The 25,862-nt window shown below is 39.6% G+C and overlaps 1 protein-coding gene across 1 annotated transcript; it reads right to left on the bottom strand.

The window, feature by feature from the left end:
• Positions 1-1,666: 1,666 nt before the first annotated feature.
• Positions 1,667-25,486, bottom strand: ints1 (integrator complex subunit 1). Its single transcript, XM_041817571.1, has 48 exons — positions 25,356-25,486; positions 24,870-24,986; positions 24,484-24,774; positions 24,173-24,369; positions 23,682-23,819; positions 23,408-23,567; positions 23,215-23,320; positions 22,879-23,065; positions 22,491-22,636; positions 22,267-22,408; positions 21,979-22,155; positions 21,778-21,886; positions 21,568-21,688; positions 21,388-21,465; positions 19,635-19,792; positions 19,447-19,543; positions 19,266-19,357; positions 19,119-19,179; positions 18,841-19,038; positions 16,817-16,946; positions 16,441-16,620; positions 16,155-16,304; positions 15,885-16,064; positions 15,685-15,789; positions 15,412-15,579; positions 15,076-15,187; positions 14,839-14,997; positions 13,804-13,950; positions 13,610-13,708; positions 13,315-13,439; positions 12,872-13,126; positions 12,632-12,791; positions 12,415-12,546; positions 11,857-12,025; positions 9,280-9,403; positions 9,066-9,181; positions 8,862-8,949; positions 8,509-8,759; positions 7,032-7,161; positions 4,415-4,548; positions 4,125-4,317; positions 3,895-4,019; positions 3,661-3,770; positions 3,430-3,543; positions 3,271-3,341; positions 3,094-3,185; positions 2,859-2,968; positions 1,667-2,751 (listed from the first exon to the last, which is right to left on the bottom strand). The coding sequence occupies exons 2-48, from the start codon at positions 24,922-24,924 to the stop codon at positions 2,636-2,638; spliced, it is 6,558 nt and encodes a 2,185-aa protein (XP_041673505.1). The 5' UTR covers positions 24,925-24,986; positions 25,356-25,486; the 3' UTR covers positions 1,667-2,635.
• Positions 25,487-25,862: the final 376 nt, after the last annotated feature.

Here is a 25,862-nt window from a genome sequence, read left to right as displayed (position 1 = left end):
TAATTTGTCTTTTACATGCCGCCAGTGAAGAGGGAGCATACCTAAGACAGCTGTTATCAGGTTCCACAAATTACTAGAATAAAATCCACAGACATAAAAACACTGTCATTTATTTTTCACAGCCATCTCGTTCAACATTTAAATGTTAATATGAAGTTCTTGTGAAATCTGTTTTTGTGATTTTAAAACCAATTTGCTTCCCAGTTAAACTGATCATCTGTCTCCATTTAATTATTGGACCATGAGCGTAGCAAACCTGAAATAAGAAGTGTGTTTTCTTTTTTCTTCTTTGTAGTTAGTGTCATTAAATCAAAAGCAACTTAACGTCAGTGAGCAAGAGAAAAATTAAACTAAATAGTTTGCATCTTGATCAAGCATGAAAGAGCCTGGCATATTATTTTATAAAGTACATCATCAATTATATTATTAATAATAATAGTAAGTAAATTCAATTTTACCATAGTTAAAATTTTGCTCATTAATAAAGGGAAATTATGGTCTGAAAGTACATTGAAATTCATCAATATTTGAAAAGCGACGCAATATTTTTGTTTGGCTGGCCATCCAGCACAATTTTCTTTCTGGGGGCCCAAAATCCCAAGCTGCTCCCCTGTCCCCGACTACAAATATTGAGTGCCAATTTTTATGCCATATATCTTTTTAAAAATGGAAAAGCTGGCTCAAAGATGGTGGTTTAGGTCAGTGGTTCTAACCGATCAGGCACAAGGACCCACCTCTGCTCCCTTTTAAGAAATCCTCAGATTTTCAAGTGTTCAACCAGTAACATTTTATAATATTTTTAATATTATTTTTAATAAAAAATAGTTGTATAAATAAATGTAAATGTACTTTATTCATATAGCCCTTTACAATAGTTAAATATGTGATTCTAGTTAGTTTTGGAACAGTGTAATACTTTTATTAAACTGAAATGGCATAAATCAGTTCTTAGTTTTATTGTGAGCCTCATCACTGCTAAAATTCCCTTAGTTACTCGATATTTGTTATTATTGTAGGTGTCCTGTTGGAATTAGAAGATAAAACTGCAGGTGCTACCAATTCTTATAGTATTCTGCAACTAGTCATGCTTTGCCTCTAAAAGAGGTTCAGATCTAAAGGCAACCTCACAAATAACTTTTAATGGGTAAGTAAATGGTCATTAGACTCTGTATTAGTTTATTTTCCATTATTAACATCTTAATTTACATACACGTTGGATTTTTTTTTACCATAAATGCGCAAGGAGCCATATATGATTACTGTGTTGACCTTACTTTTAACCATAATAAAGAAAAAACAAAAGTAAAATGAAAATAGTAAAAAAAAAAGTATGTGTATGTCCACCAATAATAATTTAGGGCTTAATTTTGGAACTTCTAAGTTTTCCAATGCCACTATAAAGGGTTAAGATTGTCATAATCTTCAACCTATCCAAAGTTCCTTATTGTCTTTCAAAATAAAAGCAGGTCTGTATCCAAAGAGGTCAATTAGCCTTTTAAGATAGTTAGTTTAAGTTAGTACAAAAATCAAAAATGAAAAAACAAACAAACAAACAAAAAAAAAACAGTTTTAAAAGCACGGCAGTCAAAGTTCAAATGTGACAAAAGGGATGATTCATTGCAATCACCAGAAATTCTGAGATGGGATTAAAAATGTTAATGGGTTGACAGCCCTTGTTACAACAAACAGCAGGTTCTTTATGGCTATTTAAATAATTTCATTAAATAATGTAGCCAGAAAACAACACACTTAATCATTCTCTGCTTTGAAAGTTTAATGACACCCTTTTGTTTAGTGATACAAAGTTCAAGGCTGGGGCATTCCTGGTTGTTGTTTTTTGAGTCTGGACACTTGAAATACAGAAGAAAATTACAACACAATTGCTACCACACAATCTGTTTTAGATTTCTAAAAATACTCCATATTTAATTACAAAATTATGTGGGCATCCTTGTTGAAACTAATTTTAAAATTTAGACATCTTCTTGCCATTTTCCCATGTTTGTAATAAGCTCAGTAATAGTAATCTGTAAATAACAGCAGTGAAAAAAAACTCCCTCTAGGATGAATGAAAATGCAATAATTTAAATGTTCACTTCAAATTAAATGAGACATTGGAAAAAATGACATAAATATGTATCTGGAAAACTGAGATGATAAAATGTATTAAGAGCTCATCTAAAACTATTGTTTATTATGACTCATACCATTTATTATTTAACAGATTATAAATTATCCTTTCTTAATATTCCCTGTTATCTCTGCTCATTATTTTGTTTTATTACACCATCAGTTTAAATGACTTACAACACTTGAGTAGTAATAAATTCACTAATTGTGGAATTAATACAATATAAGCAATTTTACGCTTTTAATTATTACATTTTCAACTCAATTAGAGGGAGTTTGAATGCATTCTTTGAAGTCGCTAAATTATCCAGATGTTATTACATTACTGGAGGCTAACAGCTCACTCCAGGACCCTTTGATCTGCTGCACTGAAGAGACATGGCGCTCCTTAATCTGCCACAATCAAATTAGAGCAATCTGTGAACTAAAGACAATAGAAAAATAATAATCTAGCTCTGGAATGCTGAAAATTAAGGACACCGTTTTCAATCAGATGTTGTTGAAGTTATGTTGTTGCTTCCATGTGAAGGACTTTCATGGACTCTGAGATCATTGAGCTGGTGTCGATTTGTCCGTAGATGCCGACTAAAAATGCTTTGTGGAGCAGGATGTCTGCGTGTTCTGTGAGGGGGGGAACACATCAGCTCAGAAAAAAATATGACTTTAAAAATACGGTAGTGTCTGCTTCTTAGTAAATCACATAAATGTGTTAAGTAGTAGCTTCTTACCTTGACAGAGAAGCACGTATTCAGGAAGATTCCTGAGAGCTGTTTGTACCACATCGAAGTTACCGCTGCCCATGCAGTACATGAAAGTTGGCAGGAAGTCAGTTGCTAGGCTGCAGCAAAGAAAACATTCACTCTTATATGGTGAAATGTAAATGGTGACAGATAAATGCATGCAGACAGATGCACAGCAACCTGATTGGCAGAGATAAAGCACCTTTACAAAACAAAAACTCACCAGGGATTATTCTGGATGCAGCGGAGGGCCAGACTGAAGGCCATATTCCGACACAAGTCCTCAGAAGAAGCCATGAGTCTCTGCAGATCGTTCTACAAACAGTGACAAAGGGCTGTAATCCACACGTCGCACACGCTCACACGTACCACAGTTGACTTTTTGTTGTTTATGACTCACTATGAAGTACTGGATGATCTCCGGGCTCCTCCTCGACTTCTCATCCACCTCTGTCAACACCTCCAACACATCTATGACATGCAGGGGAAAAAACAGCACATTACTCACTATGATACAGGATTTATACATGGGGAATTGCTGCAGTGGTGCATTAGTCACCCTCGACTGCCTCTCCTCTCGACATCTTTTTCAGGTACGTTGTCATGTCAGCCGCACTCAGGGAAACTGAGGCAGATATGTTGACGAGGGGCAGGGAACCAGTGGCCATGTCGTCTGAAAAACAGCAAAATGAATTATTCACTAAAATGTGTCTGCAGGTTAAAGTGCAACAGCAGCGCTAGACATAATCTAAAAGTTTATTAAAACATAAGTAAATCTTCAAGCTCCTACCATCTCCCTCTTCTAGTGCAACCTCTGCAGATGAGCTTTTCACAGGCAAAGTGAGTCCAGCCAGCAGAGATTTAAGCTGGACCAGGTCTGGGTTTTCTGCACACAAAGTCCTTGCAGGACAATGAGGGAAAAAAAGGTTACTCTGTTGCTGCAAACACATAAAACTCATTCACTGTTAGCTAATTAGCTGTAAGAATGTAAATATTTAATGGAGTTTTGATATGATTTGCTTACTGCAAGATGCCGGAGTGCTTCTGTAAATAGGGAATGGCGGCTGCTGCATCATGGGTGATGTACCTCTGTGTGAACTGCAAAAACTTGTTGATGAAGACCAACGGAGAACGAGACCTCTGAAAGTTCTACAAGAACAATCATGCACAAACATGAATAAAACTTCTGATTAAAACCTAAAAACAAAAATCGTGACTCAGCCACTGAAGATAGATAGTATGTGAACAGCCAACCTGAAGGACTTTCATGAAGGATAGAAGACAGTCTTGAAGCGCCCTCTGGTGGTCGCTGTGGAAAACAAGTGGCTGCAGCAGCTCCAGGATGGCCAGGACATTACTGAAGAACGTCATGTGGTTTTGTTGTCGAAACTCGTGTATGTTGAGGTGAATGCGACTGTGTAAGAGACCTGCGATCATAGGGAGGTGTCTGGAAATAAAAGAAACAGTCAGCAAGATGAACCCCCTCTGATAAAAATCTCAGATGATCTGGTGTTGTACAATAAGTCACAAAACAGTTTTTTCACCTGAGCAGAAGAACAGGGTGTGACACAGCCAGCTTTCTGCATGCAAGGTTGGCATCAGATGCGCGGTTCTCAGCAGACTTTGAGTCTCCTATGTCAGCCAGGAGAGTGACCAAGCGATGCACCAAGACATCGAGCTGAGAAAAATGCAGTAAGCATAATTTCTAAATACAGCGGAAGAAATATGTGTTTAATAAATACATCAACAGGATGATAACATTAGATTCCAATTTTCAGATTTATAAATAAATCCTGTGGAGTGAGCATGAATTACCCAGGTCAGTCATGGCTTTCACCTATTTTGCTATACAGTGGAACACTTCAGTACTTTTACTACTGCTTATTAAAACAGGCTACAGTTTAAATTAATTGCTTAATATATTTTTCCTCTATAAAAGGTAAAATATATTAAAATTCTACAAGGTCCAATTCACAAAAATGTCCTCAAACAGGGTCCAGAATATCATATATAACTTGATTCAGTTTACTTTCTTGGTTCTTAACCCAGGGTCTGGGTCCCCCTCTGGAGGTGCCAGAGATTTCAGGTTCTTTTAAAGTCAGATTTGCACATACTAACGAAAACCCTTATAAAACACAAATGAAAAGTTCATGCAAAGGATTCTGGGCTAGACCATTTGTGTTTAGCACTATTTTGTTTAAAATTTAACCAATAGGAAATAAAATTGATGCTAATTTTGACTGCAATGTCTCATTTTTTCCTGTCTGTCCTGGGGGGCTTCTTAAATACGAATACAAAAAAAACACTGAGTTGTGACGTACAGATAAAAATTTAAAAAATATATAACTTTCTTGTTGCATGTACAACTAGAAAAGCACTCGGAGAGCCCAGACCTCCGCCATTAGCCCTACTTCCCAATAGTGAAGAATCCTTAAAAGAATTCCTCACAGGCAGTGAGGCAATGGATTGGCTTTGCTACAAGTGGACTGTCATGGTGGAAGCATTGCCTGCTGGTGCCAAAAGATGCACTGACAGTCTCACCCATAGTCTCACTGGACAACTGGAAGTCATGCCAGTGGGTGAATAGTCCTCTATTCCTCCCAGCATTGTGAGTATTCTTGCTACAATTTGCTGTCTTTTTCTCTGTTATGCTCCGACTCGTCTCCTCAACCGGGCGTGCGTCTTTCAAATTCTATAAACTCCAAAACTTTGAATAGAAACACACCCAAAACGCTGCTAAGATTGAAGTTACTCATGTCCGCCATCTCCTGGTGTAAAGTGGTAACAGCGCAGACCTCCACCATTAGCCCTATCTCCCAATAGTACAGAATCCTTAAAAAAATTCTTGAATCCAGATGGTGATCCAGATCAGTCCCAAAATCTAATCAGTTCTTCCTTATGCCATTTCTGACATTTCCTGAAAATTTCATGAAAATCCATCCACAACTTTTTGAGTTATGTTGCTAACAAACTAACAAACAAACTAACAAATGAACAAACCCACCCGATCACATAACCTCCTTGGCGGAGGTAATGAGCTTTGTTATTGAAAACAAAATACATATTGAAAGCACCTGAAAAGGGCCTTATCGAATTTGAAAAAGGCTACCATTTATAGAAGACACTTATAGAACTTTATAGAAACACTTTTCTTGTTTTATTAAATATTAATTTTGAAGTCACATTCTATAAATAAAAACCTCAACACATTATAAATACAATATTATTTCCTTATACAGGGTTCATACACATTTTTAAGGATCAAACTTAAAACTTTTTAAGACCTAAATAGATAAAAATGAAAAGAAGCTCAGCATTTGTTCATGCAGGACACGGTAGTCATACGCACAACCGTGATCAGATGACGGCCTGCTGATCCCAATTATCGCCTCCCAGCTCCCACGGCCAATCACAGCTCTTTCTCTCAACAAAACGGTGTATTAAATAAGATGTACTTCTCACTAATCCCTGCTTGCATTAATGCTGATGCACTAGGCTGCTGCTGGCAAAGCTTCACCTCCTCCACCCCAGCCTCCTCCTTTATAGCATAAAGCTTGTTGCACCCTCATATTCAGATTAATGCTACTATGGATTAATTGCTTGGAACTAATGTTGTTGTATTCATTGTCATAAATGTATCTATCTGTATGGGGGTTTCTAGCCATGCACTCCCTGGAACATCATAACCCAGGGAGCATCTTCTGAGGAGAGCTTTCTTCACCAATTAAAACTGTATATCCATTTTGCAATAAAATGGTAAAATGTATGGGGAGAATGTTCCTAACTGAACATTTTTGTTGCTAAAATGGTCAAACATGAAAGACATGTTAGATTTCTTTGTACACTGAACGGAGCTGAATTATTTTGTTTATTGCACAGTTAATGACATGTCAATCATGACTTAAAAAAAAGTGTGTGCTGTAATTGTGGACCTTGATCAATCACAATTAAATCCATTGATCTTGACAGCCCTAGTAGAAAAAAAGACTGGATAAAGACACATCTGAGTCAAAGTGCCTTTACTAGTTAAAAAAAAAGACTTTTCATGGCCTTAATTTTAAGAAGTAAAAACGTAGACTTTTTAAAGATCTGCAGGAACACTGATAAAGCATGACACAGAGACTGAATTATATTCAGGTGGTAATGGATGGACATGTTTACCTTGCAGCTGCTGCCGTATGCAGCCCCCCCACTGCTGAAGGTGCCTTCGGGCAGTGTAACGTGCTGGATGACCTCTGGGAAGTGCAGATAGATCTGTAGCAGCAAGTTCTGGCACCGCTTACTCATCGCACTGAAGGGCAAAATAAACAAAATCAAACATATAGGGTATGCTATGGTTTAGAGGGAGAGCCTAGGAATTCACTTTAGGAAAATAAATTTTATTACAGGCTTAAGACAGTTCAACTGTCCGTGGTTAAGCTTGAAGCTTAGTGACAAAATAATCCAGACTGTAATCCCTGATGTTATTGACTTGTTAGAAGCATTGGAATTGGACTGGTTGCCCAACTTTGTGCAGCCGGAGAAAGTTTGTCAACTCGACAGTACAGTCAAGCTCACATTATAAAACAAACAATGTTGTTAGTTTTCATTAAGTTTGGTCAAATTCCCTCCCTCCATTTGTTTGAACAGAGAAGTAACAGATCTGGTATCAGATTGTGGAGTTATAAAGGACTCTTCTATTGTTACAGTCTCAAAGCAACATAATTAATGTACACTAATACAAATTACGCACATGAATAGCATAATGTAATTCTGTGGCATTTTCCTTCAAGTAGCTGTGGTTTCATATAATCCTCTAAGGCTCTTGTCAGGCCTCAATGATGCACTCTTTGCTAACTGTAGAGTTTATTACAGCTATGAATTAAGTAAATCAGAGCGACCTTGACCAAGACGAAAGAGCCTGCTGGTTGTTCAATAGTTTGTGTGTAATTGGAATAAACACCAGCTTATCTGAGAGTGAGGTTTCACAAGAAGAATGCTAAACATACAATCAAGTGTTTATTCAACACAAGGCCAAACCCCTTTACTCTCAACATGTTCTTATCCTGCTATGTTTTCACCAGCAACCATTTTACCAGACAGCTTAGCTGTACTTAAAATACTGTAATTCGAGAGCTAATTTTGCTTGACCTTGGCCAAAGTTTCCTCATTAAAGTGGTTTAATAACCAGAGACATTTTCATGAAAGGAGGGTTTGACTCCACAAAGAGTTGCACCCTGATCTCTGACAGCTAAGTCAGAGCAGGAATTCACAACACAGGCAAGTTTAGAGCTTCAGCCTTAATCCTCTTGGCTTCATTATAATACACTGAGCTTTTAAAGAGATCACAGTACAGACGACTTCTGCTGGTTTTAATTTCACACCAATAGACCTAATTATCGAGTTTTCCCTGGTCCACGGCATTGTGGCTGACAGAGGAAGTCGAAAAAGTTCATCTGCACTGCGTAGGAAAATCTGCTGCGATTTCCCAAAGTTTATCAGCACACGGTTACAGGAACAAAAAAAAATGACTCTGTGCTAATTAGACAGAACAATAAAAGTGTCAAAAGGACTGGACGAGCACTTTGGTGAACCTCACATGACAAAATATGATAAGAAGAAGAACGTGAAGCTGAAAGACAACTCATTTTCACCCTACCTGTCCTCCCATTTCTTTGTGCAGTTGATGAGGTACTCTGACACTTTCTTGATGTTTTCTAGCTCCCCGCTGCAGTAGGAGTGAAGGAGGGGCAGTCTGGACTGGATGAGAGAGCAGGAGGTCTGGTCCAGGCTGCTTTTGTCATTGTGGGGTGAGTCCCGACTGTGGAGCTCTGATTCCGACAAAATCAAGTCTACCAGGCTGATGAGCTCCTCTGAACTCAGTCGCAGCACAAACTTTTCTGTTTTTTTCTGCAGACAAGAGGAAAGAAACAGATCATTAATGAACTCCCCTGTCTCACCAAAATACAGAAAATAGGATGGCCATAGAGGAATGTTGGATTTCGAGCTTACCTGGGGGATCTTCTGGTCACGTCCTTGCCAGATACGCGGGATGTGGCTGCATGCCCACAGGAAATCCAGAGCAGAAGAGGGGTCGAGTCTGAAAAATATTACCACAGATGGCACATATAACCTCTCAGTCTAAGAAACATTACGCTCAATACAATCTGATAGGAACCAGAGCTACAAAACAACTGCTAATAAAAAAATGTGTACTTGTAGTCTCTGCGTTTGCTGAGAAGACCACTGATACACTGCAGGAGTGTGGACCAGTTTGACTGATGTGTAAGCAATGCCAGTAGATAAGGTCTGTATGCAGGGGTCCCTCGTGCCTGAAATAATTGAAAAAATGTGAAAGGATGCGTTAGAAATGCAGAGCAAACCTTGTAGCACAAGAACAGAACATTATATGCCGGCATGTTTATCTGACCTTGTTGAGAGCAAACAGAAGTTTCTGTTGAAGGTCTGGACACACAGAGGTGACCTCGGGGTCGAGATGCTCCAGCCAGTCGACCAGCAGACCAGAGCTCAGTCCTGACTTTGTAACCTCAGAACTGCAGGAAGTGGTGAAATTGAGAGGTTACGGATGCAACATATTTTCATTTCTCTTTAATCATGTTTTAGAAAAATAATTAAAAATTGAAAATTACACAGCTTCTCAGACACCTTGGAAAGACTTAAGCCTGGCCCACACTACAAAATAATCAATTTTGAACTGAGTCCAACCCTCTGACCAAAGTTTATTGTAGGGTTCAAAAGATTATTTCAAAGGATTTTCCTGTGTTTTGTGAAGTGTTAAAAGTGATCTGCTCGGAAGATTATTGGAGTTACTCCGATTTGAGATTGTAAACATAAAACATCTTCGATGTTCATGATCTGAAATACTGTTGTGTGGGGAGACCACAAAGGACAGCCAAGCAGGCATGAGCAGAATTGTTACAAGGCACTAAAAAATAGCCAATGAAGAAGTGAACTGGCCAAGGAGGAAGCACAATAAACACAGCAATGGTAACAACTGTGGACTTAAAGTATAAAGTTAGATGGATACCAGAAATGGAGGACCAACTCATTGGTTTGTGGAAACAACGTGATTGCTACATGTGTTCTATAAAAAATACCATAACCAAAGTAATTCCTGAAAAACTGAAATTCCTACAACAATGGATGTAGCAGGTAGCTAACAGCTAGCCTACTCTACAGTCACATCTGACCGCAAAAGATTTTGAGAGTGAAGATTCTGGTGTCTGTTAAATACATCATTTTATGTCATCATCAATCAATTATTGGCCTGTCTGATTACAGGTGCATTTTGAGCATTTGGTTTATTATTTACATGGACATTTTATTTTACAGATAAAAAATGAATTACTAATTGCTATTTTTTTCTTCGCAGAAAATGCAACATTTATCAAAAGCAGTTTATTTCTAGATTTCTAGGTAAAGGTTTCTGGATTGGAGATGCCTCTCCCTTTAGCCGGTAGTCTAGCTTCTTCTCTGGCTACTGTCTTTATTAGTTAAGGCATTTATACATTAAGGATGATGCAAATAAACGTGAATAATTCAGGGTGAACTTTGTTGCACCGTTTTATGGGGACTCTAAGGGAAACCCCCTCACAACGAACCGACTGTCTCACCTGTTTTTGTGTTGGGGACTGGTCAGGGAATAATTTCAGTGAGCTGGTTGACCCGGAGCATTTATTAACTGTACATCTGAGGTCAAAGGGGACTGTATTGTTAAAAGTTTCACTGGACTAAAGTCCCATTAGTTTAAAAAAGCTCCAGCTGTGTGAATAGTGCATTTACATTCATGTAGACATGTTGGGCTGCCTGTCTTACTCTCTTTCCAGGCTACATAATATCATATTAAAGACAAAAAAACTTGGCTTCAGACAAGTATGAAAAGAGGAAAAACATCACATAGTGTTGGAGAGGAGGATGTTTTTGCTCCTCTGTCTGCCTTAAAACTCAGAAACAAGGTAGGCCTTGCCATGAGCCAAAGTTTTGAAAAAATCGACTACAGTTACATGACAAAACACCACAATTATCAGCCACACAGTGAAATTATGTTGCTGCTGTTAAAATCGACCTGCTACATGCTTGAATAAAAACATTTTTTTGCAAATTATTTGCAGAACACAATGCCCTCAGTGTACAAGACCCTTTAGAATGAAAGTAGCCGAGTTATTTTGAATTTCAGGTTTGTGCCCTAATAAGTGTCGTAAATCTAACATTTAAATTACTGAAACTTACTGATCAATGGCTCATTTCAAATGTATATTAGTTCCAAATATCAATTATTGGTCTCATGAACCTCTAATAATCTATAGTGGCCCTAAAAAAACAATACTGGTCGATCCCTTGTGTGGATATCCCAACATTTTAAACACTTTTGGACACATTTGATTGCTTTGAGCAATTGATCACACTATGTCTTTGTAGCATTCATGCTGCTTCCACATCAAAAAAGGCCCATAAAGACATCAAATGTGGAAGAACAACTCCCAGGCTCAGGAAACTGGACCTTCAGTGGCACTTGTGAATGTAGCATTAAGCCCAAAGTTAAAGTTCAATGAGTGCTTTAGGTTTTGGTTCATTAAAATGGAAAAGTTCAAAAGTTCCTCAACAGTACCTCCTTCCTTCCTTCAAATCCAAAGACTACATTTACCACAAACTTGTGCCATCAGCCATCAGGATCAAAGCTTGTGTATTTCACCTACCAACCTTTCAGTATTTACCTGCGTCACTGGAAGAGTTGTTAAATTAAGGAAAAGATTCAGTTAACTCTTCAGTGATTTTTGCAGCGTAGAAAACTGTAAGCCCAAGTAAAGCTGCAAAACCAATTAAACATTTCTGAACCAAATCAAACGGCAGTTTCCGCGTACAAGGCCACAGATGGCATGCAACGCTTTGCGATGTTTGTCACAAGCAGCTGTGTTTGTCGTTCAGTCCTGTCAAATGTAAATGTTTCTTGCATGACTTGCGAGGGTAATAGAATTGGGGCTCTCACTTGTTAGAATCAGCTTCCTTTTTCACAGCTCGCTCCTCGCTTTCCTGAAGCAGCAGGGAAATCACCGTGGCAACAGGGCCTGCTGTCCCATTTTGTGTAGCAACAGTCATCAACAGAGACAGTAGCTCCTCGAGATACGGAGACCTCACTTCCATCAGACCCTGTAACACTGGGATAGGATAACAACAGTATGGTTTGCTCTGCCATTATGAATCATTATATCAAAAAAATAAATGTTAAAGAGTGGCAACCTTCTTTTTCCACTTAGTTGACATCTAAGACAGCTTGTTATAAATACAATGTGTAATATACATCTTTAAAAGTGTGGCTACTTAATCAGAAAACATGGTCAGTCTTCAATGTAAGCCACTGCCTTTTTATAAACTATTATTTTGTTTCTTTTTATTGAAAATATCTTTTTGTCTCTTGTACAAGCCTAAGTAAAAATCTTGAGACATTGAGAATTAGATTTGGTTCTTAGACTGTGACAGATCGACTATTAGTTTCTCTAAAAATCACTGACAAACATTCACTTTTCCATAACAACTGCCTTCAAACCTTTTCCAATGAGCTCTGCCTCTGCGTTACATCTGTCTCCAGCTTTCAGCATTGCAATAACAGCTCTGAGTGGCACTTCAGTGTCTCTGCGGTAAGCCAATGCCTCAGCCAGGTGGAGGAAACCAGTGCGCACTGAAGGGCAGAGACAAGTGTCACTCACTGCTTATGCAAAATAAATCAATCTACATGTAGAAAGATTAAGGTTTAAGGCTCTCACCATCAGTGTGCCTGTGTTTGTGAGAGTTCTGACCAGCAAAGGTTTTGAGCAAAGTCTTCAAAGGTCCTGCCTCAACGGTTGGGTTATCTAACCAGATTAACATCTCTACAATGACTTTGAGGAAGAGTGAGGAGAAAGCAATGTCCTGGGATACCAAGCGCTGAAAGAAATATCCGGAAGATTAAGAATTGTTTTAAACTTACACTGATTATAAATTGATTGCCTGATCGCAAGCCTTACCTGATAGAGGTGCAGCTGCCGCATGAGAGGACAGGACAGGGCGTGGCTGCGGTGCATGGACATGATTATGGGCCCTGCATGAGCAGATGTGAGCAAAGCTGCAATGGCCTGCAGGAGCCGGAAAGCCAACCCAGCTTGTTGAATCTGTCCCTGCTTCGCCCGCATCAGCTCTTTAGCCAGGGCCTGCTGCAGGGCCAGAGAGAGCTGGCTGGGAGGGGGGCCGTGCCAGCGGGGGTCCACCTTCAAGGGGAATATCTGTTGAAGCAAGGGAGACAGAAACAGGGAGGTTTTACAAAGAAAGCAACTAAAACCAGCTTTGAATTAATAAGAAACAACCTATTTTATCAGGATAGAATTGTTTTTCAACCATGTTGTCCAAAATTTAAAAGAAGATAAAGAATCACAGCACATGGAAGAGGGAGGGACTAGTCAGAAAGTCCCACCTGAAGCAACATGCCAGTTAGATCATCATCAGGCCCAACTGTGGGAAGCTGTGTGGCTGCTCTCATCTTCACAGAGCTGTGTGGTGTTTCCACAGTTACTTTGGCCTTACTTGTTTCTGTAGAATCTGTCAAGAGAGGTGAAGTCAGGATAAAGGAAAATCTATTTTCTCTTCAGATAGACTCCTAGGGCAACGATTACACATTCAAATAAAAAAAGAAGATTCACTCAAAACACTTCAAAGAGACACAGACTTAAATGAACATTAACTATAATTCTGACGTCAAAGTCACCAACCTCTGTCAGGAGGAAGAGATGAGCTCAGTAATGCATGAAAAGTGTGCCCCCCAGTGGCCCCTCGCTCATGCTGCACTTCAACCAGGTGGGCCATGTAGTCTACCAGAGGATGAATAGAAAAGATAAATATTTGAAGACTATAAATCTCAAACTGAAACCACCTCAAAAGTAAAGGGTATATGCAGCCCTCTTACGCTTGTCCATGATGTTCTGCTCCAGCGACTGTGGATCATGGGAGACCGCCTGGTCCAGGTACTGCAGGAGTTTGCTCATGCTTGATACAGGAATGCCAAAGGACTGGACAAACAGCAGCAGCTGCTGAGGCTCCAGGTCATGCAGAGCTAAGGAAAAACATTTTTAAAGTGAAAACGTATTAACAGAAGGAGATACACAAAAATTTGCAAGACAGTCTGACTGCACACTGTTCATTTCTGACAGCCACTCTCTAGGACCGCTCATCTGAGATGCTGTATATCTTTAGACAGAAATACATGCTAAAGGTTTCAAAATAAAATCTGATTTAAATTACATTAGGGGTTAGAGTTAGAGTTAAGGTAATGGTTAGGATAACCAAAGGTAAAAGTTATAAACATGACCTGCAAAAACCTAATTACTAAATGTTTAATAAAGCTGAGTAGACAGACTGCTTACAGGAAAAAAGCTCCCAGTGTAGCTTACGCAGCTCTGTAAGCTACATAGATAACAGAACTACATAGCTAAAAGAGCTACATAGATAATGGAGCTATGCAGTTTACAGAGCTATGTAGCTAACTGAGCTAAGTAGCCAGGTACTTATAGGTACATTAGCTTTATGTGTTTGCTAAATTAGCTACACTATCTTATGTAGTAACATTGATTATGTAGCCAGTGTAGCTATGTTAGCTTTAGTCAAAGCTAACAAAGCTAAAGTGAGCCACTGTTCACGTAACTAATTCTAATGCATGTCTATACATAATTTAATCCTGGATTAGACCTCTGACTTTTTTTACTGATTTATTTATTAAAACGTTTTGTAGTCTGTGATGTTGTAATGTGGCTGTAACTGTCAGGCTTTGTTGATGAATAAAGTTGAATTAAAAAAAAATGAAACTGGAAATATGATGTACCGGCAAATTACACTTTTTTCTGATATATATACAGTGTCTTTCTGATGAACAGTATGTCAGAGATGCACAGTCTGCAGCCAGGCCCCTCTCAAAATGTGTGTACTATGGCTACAACGTGTATACCTGCATCAACCAATCTGGAAACCTCTGATCGGATCATCCTCAATTTCAACCAATCAGGCAGCAGGAGGGCCTCTTCAGATGTGTCTACCAGGAAGGCGGTGGGTAGAGGTTTCTTGTCAGGAAACCAAATGTCCAAAAGAATGTAGAAATCACTCTCTCCTGTAAAAAAAAAACATTAAAATGTTTTAAAGCTCTTCTGAAATTGCAAACATTAAGCTGTTAAGTGAACAGGATTACCCTTGGGAGGTCCTAGAGTCAGCAGAATAACCATGGCGTGGACTACAAGTATGTGCATTGTAGCAGTCTCTCCTGTGGTCCAGCGTAGAAACACCTGGTCCTGAGATTCTGACTGAAAAAAAACAAAACAAACAAAAAAAACAACAGGGGTTGTTATGCCCAAGTTTTTCAGGATTTTTTTCTAACCCAAACATTGCTCTTCTGTTTAAATTGCTAGAGGTTTTAAAAGGATTAAAAAAAAACTAGAATGAGCAGCATTTTCTAAATAATTCATTAGCAATGATGCGTTGCTTTTCAGATGATGATGCACTTAAGTCGACCATTTCCATTGCTCACCCAGCTGTAGAGGTCCTCTCCCTCTTTGGTCTTCCTCATTCTCTTGATGTAATTCGAGAAAATGGAGAGGAAAGCACTGAGCACAGCGTCAGACTCAGGCCTGCAGGAGTGTTTGGAGAAGAGGCTGTTCATGATGGTGGAGCGCTCCACGATGAGTCTGGCAACGTCCTACAGGTGGAGAACAAGATTTATGTCAGAACTGCTCTATGAAAACAAATTTAATTGAAGAAAAGCATATAATGCTCAAGTTATTTAAGAACTCTTTGTGATTACCAGAGCAAGGTCATTATGAGCAGCCTGCTCCTCCACTGGTGCATGCTGGGAAAGGTAGATGAGATATGCGCTAATCGTCTGTGGGTCTGTCTCCATGTGGATAGCCTTAAATAGAACAAACAAAAAGAGGCATCTGTCAAACTCTACTCATACTCTGTTACATACATGCATTTTTTTAATACAGTTGTGTCAGATGTTACCTGCTGCAGAGCTGTGGATGTCATGCCTCTGACGCTGTCAAATAACGGGAGCTTTGGCAGGTCTTGTAGGAGCCACTGATATCCTGGCAAGAGCTCAGCATCTGCAGAGTCTTCTTCCATGGGCTGGTCCCGCTCCTCTCCATCTTTTAAGCCTCCTTCAATCAGCACTAAAGATAAACCCTACACACAAAAAATCAGTTTAAATGAAAAAGAAAAAACCTTGCTTTTTAAAAGTTGTAGAGATGATGATTGCTGCTTCCGGTTCAGTACCTTCATAGCAAGGACTCTGGATGCCACCTGTGAGGAGCTGAGACGACGCAGAAAGTAGTCCAGCACTTCACATGTTGTCTGTTCATCAGCTTTAGGACCCAAAAGCAGATCCTGGAGGCGCCCGAGTAACTGCCTTTGTTTTTGTTGTCTCTAATATGAAAAAAGGAAAAGCATGAATTTATTATTCAGAAAGTATTCTAATTCAAACACAGACCAGATATTAAGCAAGCAAGATGATTTCAGGAATTGGTGAGCAAAACTAGGGAATACTCTTGTATCGAAATACCTGTCTCTTCTTGGCTTTCTGCTCTTTGCTCTCTCCCTCCTCGTCATCATCTATTGGCAAACTGTCATCAGCAGCATCATGTAAAAGGAATTCACACAGGCACTGCACTGGAAGCACATCCAAGGACCCCTCGCTGGACTGGACCAGATCAGCCAACCACGGCATGGACTGAGAAGAAGCCTGGGGAGAATTGAAAATGCATTTTAGTTACAGGAAACAAAAAGCTGAAGGATAAGGACAATTTAGATAACAGACACTCAGTGCTTTAAGAGAAAAAAGAGAGGCTTGACAAAGACTCTGAGCAATATCACAGATATTCTTTGATTTGTGAATTTATCAATGTTAGAAGGATATGACCATAGGTTTTGGGTATTACCTGTCGCTGGATGATGTTGAGGAGGAAGTCAGGATTGCGGCTTCGGCAGAGGAGGTGACCCAGACGCAGAGACTGGTTTAGGCTTTTCACCTGTTCCTGAACCTGAGGAGGAGGTCGACGAGGTGGACCCCTGCACAAAAACACAAACAATGAGACCATCATACAGTCAAACTAGGGCTGTAGTCAAAGAAAATCTTCGTTGACCAAAATTACGGCAAAACACACATCAATCCATTGGTCGTGAGGGTAAATGAAATAAAAATCTCCTTAATCAGCAACAGGCTCCTCATTGCATCAACCTTTAATCATATAATTGCCGTGATCTCGGCACGATAACTTTTTGGCATCACAGCCTACAAAATATCCTCAGACAACTATTTGTATTGACTTACAATGATAACTATTAACAAGATCACTTCAAAAATAAAAGGTGTCTCCATAGCTAATGTCTTCATGTCCTCAGACTTGGGGGGGGGGATTTTTTTTTTTTTACCACAATCATTTAGAATATATTTAGGAAAAACCTCACTGTGCACTGATTGGCACGTCTCATTTGATTGACAGATAACTTGACAGGCAGAAGCTACCTTTCTGTCAACCAGAATGCTAGCTAGCTAGCTGACAGGAAGTTGAGTTAGTGGGCGGGCCGTTGGATTGATCCAAATTTCGGTTGAGACAGCAATTTCAATATGGAAGCCACTGCGGATTGGCCTCAAAAGCAGTTTGAGTCCATCTACTGTAATCAAGCAGCTGACGTCACACAGGGTTTGTCCAATTCTTTTTACAGTCTATGATTCTCGCACATACTCGCGTTACCAACCGATGAACAGGAATCTTGGTCAGATGGGAATATACCGACCAACCATCTGACCAGTCGAATGAAAGGTGTCAGCCCTAAATCAAACTACAGTAAAAACACTGTCCTTTCTGTTGATGAGAAACAGAAAAACGATTGTCCAGGTGACAACATTGCCAGTTTTAGACTATGAAGACACTCTCTCTATACACATGCATCTGTTGAAGCCACTGGTTCGTATATATCACAGCGCTCTCTGGTGACATATTATACACTCATCACTCTGACTTGTGTAACTCTGTAGACTGGCCCTTGTTAGTACAGCATAGACAGTAGTACAGTGTTTATTTACAGAGCACTAATTGGTAAACCCCCTCCTTACCTGACTACTCTCCTGTCTATAAACATCTCAAGCCTCACAACCAGATCTCAGAACTGGGTCACCTTAAAAACACCAAGGTTTAGAACTGAATGGGCTAGGTTGCTTTTAGTGTTGCGGCACCTATGATATAGAATAATTTCCAAATGACAACTGGGCTACATCACTGGTATGGCGTTTTTAGAAAGCTTGTGCCTGAACTATGTAAGGGAAATGACTGCAACTGCTTTAAAATGTAATCTATTAAACATGGCATGGGTTTGTAGGAAGAGATATGTGTTATGCATGTATCTGTAGTTAATTTAATCATGTTTTATATGTTTTTCTTATTACTGTCTTTTATCATAATTGACATGGCACAGCAGCCAAGCAGAGACAGGAGATTTGCTATTCCACCACAACAGAGCTAACCGTCTGAGAGCACGTCTAATGCTTATGACATATATATCCAACTAAAATTATTCAAATAAGCCACAAAGTACCACATTGCCTGTGTATTTGTCATTGTGCCGATTCTGTGAGATTGCATGTCTTGTAGATTGTGTTTCATATTACAACATGATGATATATTTTTGGTATTTATGTTATGGTAACTGGGACTAGTGACTGAGTGTACCCTAACACTCCTGGATTTTTCTAGTACACAAGGTGGCACACTGCTTCCATTATGTCTACCCATGCTCATGCCTAAGCAGCCATATCATGCCAAAACCTTCCTCTTCCATCAGTGCCAGTGGACTTTACTCTATGTGTCCAATTTTTGGGAAGTTATACACCTAAAGGAAACCACAGTTTTCTTTAAAGAAACTGTGCTGCAGATGCATAAAGTAATCCATTTTGCTCTCTTACTGTGGATCCAGACTGGTGAGCTGAGACAGCAGCAAGCTGTTGCTCTCTGTGATGGTCTGTTTGGTGGATGCTGCAGCCAGGTGGCTCTCAAAGGCCAGGATCTCCTGTTTCTCTCTCTGGGAGATCTGCAGCTCCCTGTTGATCATCTCTGTCTTTGTTTCCTCATCCGCAATGGTGCATGGTGGGTAGGTGTAGTTACTGTGGTAGAGTACAGAGGTGTGAGTAAGCATCAATTCGTTCAATCTTTAAATGAATTTATTGTGTATATGAAAACCTACTTTGTCATAACCATCTCCATGAGCATTTTAAGAGTAGGGTAGCCATCCCAGGCAGTTAGACCTAAAGAGAAAAGATAAGACAGTGTAATATCACAAAATAATCAGAAATTTAACATGTATAGATACATTCAACTGGGGTTGCTGTACCTATTTTCTGAGGATTAAATGCAGCCACGACAAGCAGCAGTAGCCAGGCCTTCCAATACAGAGTAGATATGGCCAAATTTGGTGGTTGGTACCTTAAATATAAAAAGTCATGTGTTAAATTGGCCTGTAAACTCTATGATTTAAGAACAGATTTAAAAGCCCGTAAAGACAGTTGTATTACCCTGCAGGCAGCTGAATGTTCTCTGGGTGGTGGTAAGTACACAGATTCAGTACGGCATCTATGAGCTGGATCCTCTCTACTTTCAGGACTTCAAGATCTGTTTTAATCATAATTAAAGCATCAACGGGTTTCAGCGAGTGATCATACACATCTTTGATGATTAACAGTTTAAGTGAATGGTCACAAACCATCAGACTGGACTCCAGCAGCTCTCTTAACCAGGTGATCTGCCAGTTCCATGGCATCAGCTGGGCCCAGGGGCAAATCACGAGACAGCCCGATCACTAAAATACGCATCAGTGTGTCCTCCAGCAGAGGCACCTCAGAGCAGAGGCGGAGGAAGAAACTGTAGAATTAAAAAAAAAAAAAGACTAACATCATAGCAAGGTAATTAAGCCCACTGTAAAAACCCAAATCTAAGCAAGAGTATCTGTCTAATTTCTAATAATAAATAAATCATTAGACTTTATTCATGCTTCATTGAGCAGACAAGTCAAGATTAACATCTTAATTCAGTTCTTATTTCAAGATATAACACAAAAATAAGGTAAGCATTGCTTCTAATAGGTAAAAAATCTGCTAATGGGGTAAGAAAAAAAATAACTGAGTTTCAGCCAGAAACACTCTTGTCATACATTTAACCATTTTATTGCAAAATGGATAAACAGTTTTAATTAGCAGAGAAGGCTCTGCTCAAAAGATGCTCCCTGGGTCAGTCAAGCAGCATGCTTTAACTTTCCAGGGAGCACATCACTAGAAACGCCCATATGGATAGATACATTTACAACAATGCATCTTGAATACGACAAAATTAGTTCAAAAGCAATTAATCCATAGCAGCATTAATCTCAATATGAGGGTGCAACAAGCTTTATGCTATTACTGAGGAGGCTGGGGTAGAAGAATAAAAGCTTTGCTAACAGCAGCAGTAGCAGTAGTGTGGTGAATCAACATTAATGCAAACAGGGTTCAGCAAGAATTACGTCATATTAAAATACACTGCTGTGTTGTGAGAAAGAGCTGTGACTGGCTGTAGGAGCTGAGAGGCGATAATTAGGATCAGCTGGCCATCAGCTGATCACAGCTTGGCTTATGACTACCATGTTCTGCATAAACTAATGCTAGGCTTCATTTCTAGTCTCTCATTTCAAGATACTAAACAAATACATTTTGATTGCCACATTGGCTGTATTTTACTTACTACCAGCAGTACAGGCTGTTTTTTGTTTCCTTCCCCCTTAACATAAGTTGTTTCTCTGTTGCTTACTTTCCCAGCTATGCTTGGGCTATGTAATGATGTAAAACCTATGAAGTCAAATGAAGTCAAAACCTAAGCTGTGTCATTGTTTGCTCATGCAACAGAGACTTAAGAATCATCTGAATTAGTAGAACATTATTGAATTAACCAAACAATTGTAAATGTGATGTCTTTACTTCATTTGACCAATCAATGAAAACTAGTTTTGCATGCATGTTGCAGCATGCAGATGTGTTGCAGCAAAGAGGTGAATTCGCCAGGTGGGAAAAGAAAATCCCAAAGCAAGCCATCACACATTTCTAAGGGATCAAAGCACTGCTGGCACCAAACAGTAGGTGACACCCTCAGTTCCTCCTCTTTCTTCAATTTATCACACTCTTCACACCTACTAGGATGTTTGTGTAAGATTTAAGTTATAACTCAAGTTTAAGTTGAAACTACAGTATGTCAGCTGGTGCAACATCTTAAATGTTAGTAGACTGTCTCTCTATTCCAAGTAGGAAATTATGTTCAAACTAGGCATGTTTAACTTATACATACAGCAGCTGGCGCATCCCATAGCTGGCCAGTCAGGTTAATGTGGTCCAACATTAGTGTAAAATCGAATTCACAGGCCTAATCTGAATTTTTGCTGTATGCAGACTAAAAACATGGCTCATTTTGAAGGATGGGAAAAGACTCACTTTCTGTCACTCTCTGGAGGCCAGTTGTCCCACTTGTAGTACGTCTCAGGTTGCTCTGTAAAGAGCACTTTGTGAAGACTGCAGCCATGAAAGAAAGAGGCGGTACATGAAGTATCTGAAAACACGATTACACTTGTGAAATTGTAATGACAAAAACATTGAATATGCATAGTTACTGACCAGTGAACATAATCTTTTGCTCCAACTTTGCTGATTGTAGGAACCACGGTGTGAAGCCACCATACAGCGTCTCTTTGGATGGCTGCTATCTGATTCTGAAACGACCTCAAGACCTCCAAATCTGAAACAAACCAAACATTTGTTCAAGGCAAGGATTCAGATTCTCCTTCTCAGGTGGATTGAAAATAAAAGCAGAAAACAATGACTAACTTTTCTTCTCCCCTTTGTCCCAAGCAATGCCTGCTTCTTTGACCTGGGCAGTGATACCCAGCATCATTGACACAGTCAGTAAATCTGTCACCTGGATGACAAAACGCTCCTGCAGAAGAGATACAGATGAACCGTCCAAGTTAAGTATTCAGGATTAAAACAGATATTAGCGGTTATGTACAAAACATAATTTAGATTTACTTTGAACTCCATGTCCACATATGTGGCCTCCTTTCTCTCTTGCATCAAACCAAAGCAGAAGGACTGGAAGTTGATCTCATGTTTGGTCTGTTTGATGATTTCTCTCAGTAATGCTCTAGAGGCACGGAGGTAATCATCCTTGTTGGTCAGCAAGTCCTGGAACACCATGGCCAAGAACTGCAATGACAGTGAAAAAAGACGATGTTAAAAACACAGATACACTGTAAGAAGATGAGGGTGCTGGTTTGATATGTCACATTCATTTCAAACTATTTTCATTCATCTCACCTTGGGGGCTTGTTCAGGGCAGTGCTGCAGCACTGTGTGCAGGACCTGCATGTTGTTCGGATTCCTTGCATTTGACAGCTCATTAAAGATCACCAGCTTCACCATAGTGCCCAGGTTGTCTCTGTGTGCATTAAGCAGCTCTCTAAAGATTTAGAGGCACAGCACATGTTAGTTTGGGTCGCTACGTGTTCGCAAAAAAGGTCAAACATGCACAGACTACAGACCTGACACACAGCATGTAGTGGTTGAGGAGAACTTTAGGCTTGAGCCGGATCTTGATCAGGTTGGATATCACCTCCATATCATCTGCTCCATGAGTGTTGCAGTTCATACACAAAGACATGAGGAGGTCCTGAGCAGGCCGAGTCAGCTGTTCAAACACAGAAACAGAGAAGGGGAGTTCACTTATGGTATCTAAAATCCCTCAATTCAACTTTACCACCAACATAAAAAGAAACAATTAGAAAAATGTGTCATTTGTGTTTTTAAGATACATTTTATTGCCATATAATGTATCAGAATTTAGACACAAGGATTAACATAAGCATCTGCCACCAAAATTCGTAAAAATAAGCATTGCAAGGAATTAATTTTAGCACATTTTACACTCACCTTTGGATTCTGGAGCCACATCTCAAGCCTCTGCACTGCCATAAGCCTCGCTTCTTTGTAGCCACATGTAGCCGTGAGCAGACGCAGTAAGTTTCGGGACACATTGTCCATTGGCTGCCTGCGGTTCAGCTGATCCCTGAGGACATCCAGCACATAGTCCTCCACACTCTCTGCCAGTTCATCATACCTACAGAATGGACCAAGAACACATTATTTATTTGTTTTGATAGATTATTAAACTACCATTTTTTTTGCTTTGGAAAAAAAAAAGTAAAAAAGGAAATTGGTGTGAATTACACTATATCCACCCTCACTTTAATAAGGTAGTGTCCATACCTAGGCATAACTTGTCCTTCATCCTCTGGGCTGAGTTTCTCTTCTGCTATCAGCAATTCAGTCTGGCTGTCGTCCTCATCAGGGGTTGAGGGGTGGGGGCTGCTTCCTTTAAAAACAAAATACAAAATCTCTCAGAAATTTTTTTCCAACTTAAAAAAAAAAAGATCTGATATCTTTTTAAACCGTACAGTACCTGCACTGAGATCTCCACCGGGGCGGCCAGTGTCAGCCTGCAGCAGCATACTCTTAGGGGGCATCTTCGTCCCAAATGCAGTCTGGATGTTGTCCACAAAATTCTTACAGTGAGAACTGTCCACCCAGATTCTTTCTCCCAGGGAGTCCTCAATGTACACCTGAAATTAAAATTTAGAGTAGCTGATCAGAAAAAATGTAAAGTATAAAAGGTAGTACAAAAAAGTAGCAATTTTCATTATTCAAACTATGTTGAGCGTTAGGGAGATTTCTACTTTTACAAAGATCTCTGGCCAGTTCTCGTCTTCCTCATAAGCTGCCATCAGCAGATTACATGCGAGAACAGACACAAGGCTGTTCCCCTTCGCTTTAAAGTTGATTGAAGCATCTCGACGCAGGAGGCTGCACAATGCCTGGAAAATCAAAAAAGTCTAGTTAAATTTAAAGATTTCTAAGGTTGACTTTTGGGTAGATTTGCAAAGCTACAAATATCTGATTTACAATCCAAGTTTTTAGTAGTTAGTTACACAATTGAATACTAGAAGATTCCTCAAGGTATAATTCACTGATGAACTACTAGTATATATTAAATTTGTTAATCAAGTCATGGTTAACTAAGACATAGATACAAGTTGCTTACTTTAATTTAGTGAATGATCTGCTTTGTTTACACTCTATACTGAACTACTACATACAATTTGAAGGATTACAAAAACATCTTAAGGAAGCATTTGTATTGAAATGTGTCAGTATCTCAAAATTATACCTCAATAATTCCTTCTGTTGCAAACACGTTTGGCTTGATTTTGGCCAGGAACATGAGACTGAGGTACAGAGTGATGTCGGGCTTGGCTCGGTTCATCTTGAGCTGCTTCACTGCTCCACACAGCAGTCCCTCAATACGATCATCATTTCCTTCTGACTCTGCAGCTTCAATCTCATCCAGCAACACTGCAGGTGACACTACAAACAAGGAAAATAAGTTGTTAAGCATTGATAAAATGTTTTAAAAAAAACTACGTTGAAGCTATTTCTATGTTTTACAGCTTTTTCAGGAAACAGCAGTTTTTGATTTACCTTCAATAGGTACCACCGATGGCTCCTTTATTGAGGGTGATATCGCCCTCTTGTCCACAGCTGCTACATCAGCGAGTCGTCCCAGAGCACTGACAGGAGGAGTGGTTGAGAGTTTGGGCCGTTTGGTGAGGCTGGACAGACCCGATGAGGAAGGTAGGGTGGAAGAAGTCTCTCTCTTACGATCAGCAGGTAAACCTGAAGATGCTGGCTTCAGGAGGACAGCAGGGGCTTTGGGCTCTCCACCCTGGGTCTTTGATCCAAGAGCAATGAAATCCCCAGGTGGTGGGTGGCCTACGATACATACATTACACATATGTAACACCGGAAGATACATTTTTTCTTCTTTAACACTTAACATTAAAATGTGCTTCTTGTTGACATTTTACCTGATGGTTTAGCAGCACTGGGGCGCCTCAGAGTTGTAGGTTTTGGGCGATTCATCTTGACTTGCGAGCTCAAATTCAAGCAGGTTAAACAGATGACATTTCTTTACCTTTAATATTCTGATTATGGGAGGAAATCAAAAATACATCAATGATTAGCAAGTCAGTTAATACTTAGTTAGGCCAGCAACGAAACTATAATGTGATGGCCAGCCCCGACAGAGAATAACTCATCATTTAGCTGAGAAAACAACAAGTATATTAAGAGGTTACGGTAGTAAATATAACACACAAGAGGTTAAAAGCCTTTTTAACATCTGTTCGATTATCATATTAAAAACTGAAAGACTAAAGACAACAAATACGGCAACAGCGATATGAGGCTAACAGCTTCGGCTAGCTTTAGCTATTGTCAAGTGTAGCATTTGCGTGTTATTGGCGTTAATAGGCCGACAAATAATTACATTTTAATAAAAAAAGGTGTCTTACATGTCTATCTAGTCTCATCCAACTGATCGTTGTTGGCCAGAATAATGCACATCAAACAAAAATTCACGTTTGCCGACTCAAAGCTTTCAGCTAACCATGACTACGGTTACTTCTTCTCTGTTTAGGAGGTTGCTCGCTCACTAACATTGAAATCCATGGGCTCCCCCTGGTGGTCAGATGCGAAGGCAGTCAAGCGAAGCTTCTCGGTACGGCCTGTGCGTTGAGCTCAAATCAAAAGTCATTTGTGTAAATGTCCATCAGAGGGGAGGCCAAAATGAGGTACTAAAATCCTTACTGAAATTATACAATGGATATTTGAGATTTCAAGAGATCCTTTTCAAAATAAAATGTTTTTAATGTTCATAAACGACGAACGTAAACGGCAAAACGTAGTTACACAATGCGACCAGAAGAGAGCACAAATACACTACTTTTGTGGCATAGCACTTCCATAAAACATTGATTCCTATTCCGGGGCCAGTACCTCTGGCCCCAGACCACACTTTG

Source organism: Cheilinus undulatus, linkage group 21 (genome assembly GCF_018320785.1).
Source record: "Cheilinus undulatus linkage group 21, ASM1832078v1, whole genome shotgun sequence".
NCBI lineage: Eukaryota > Metazoa > Chordata > Actinopteri > Labriformes > Labridae > Cheilinus > Cheilinus undulatus.
The sequence above is the reverse complement of the archived record's forward strand: the minus strand, read 5'-3'. Positions and strand labels throughout refer to the sequence as shown.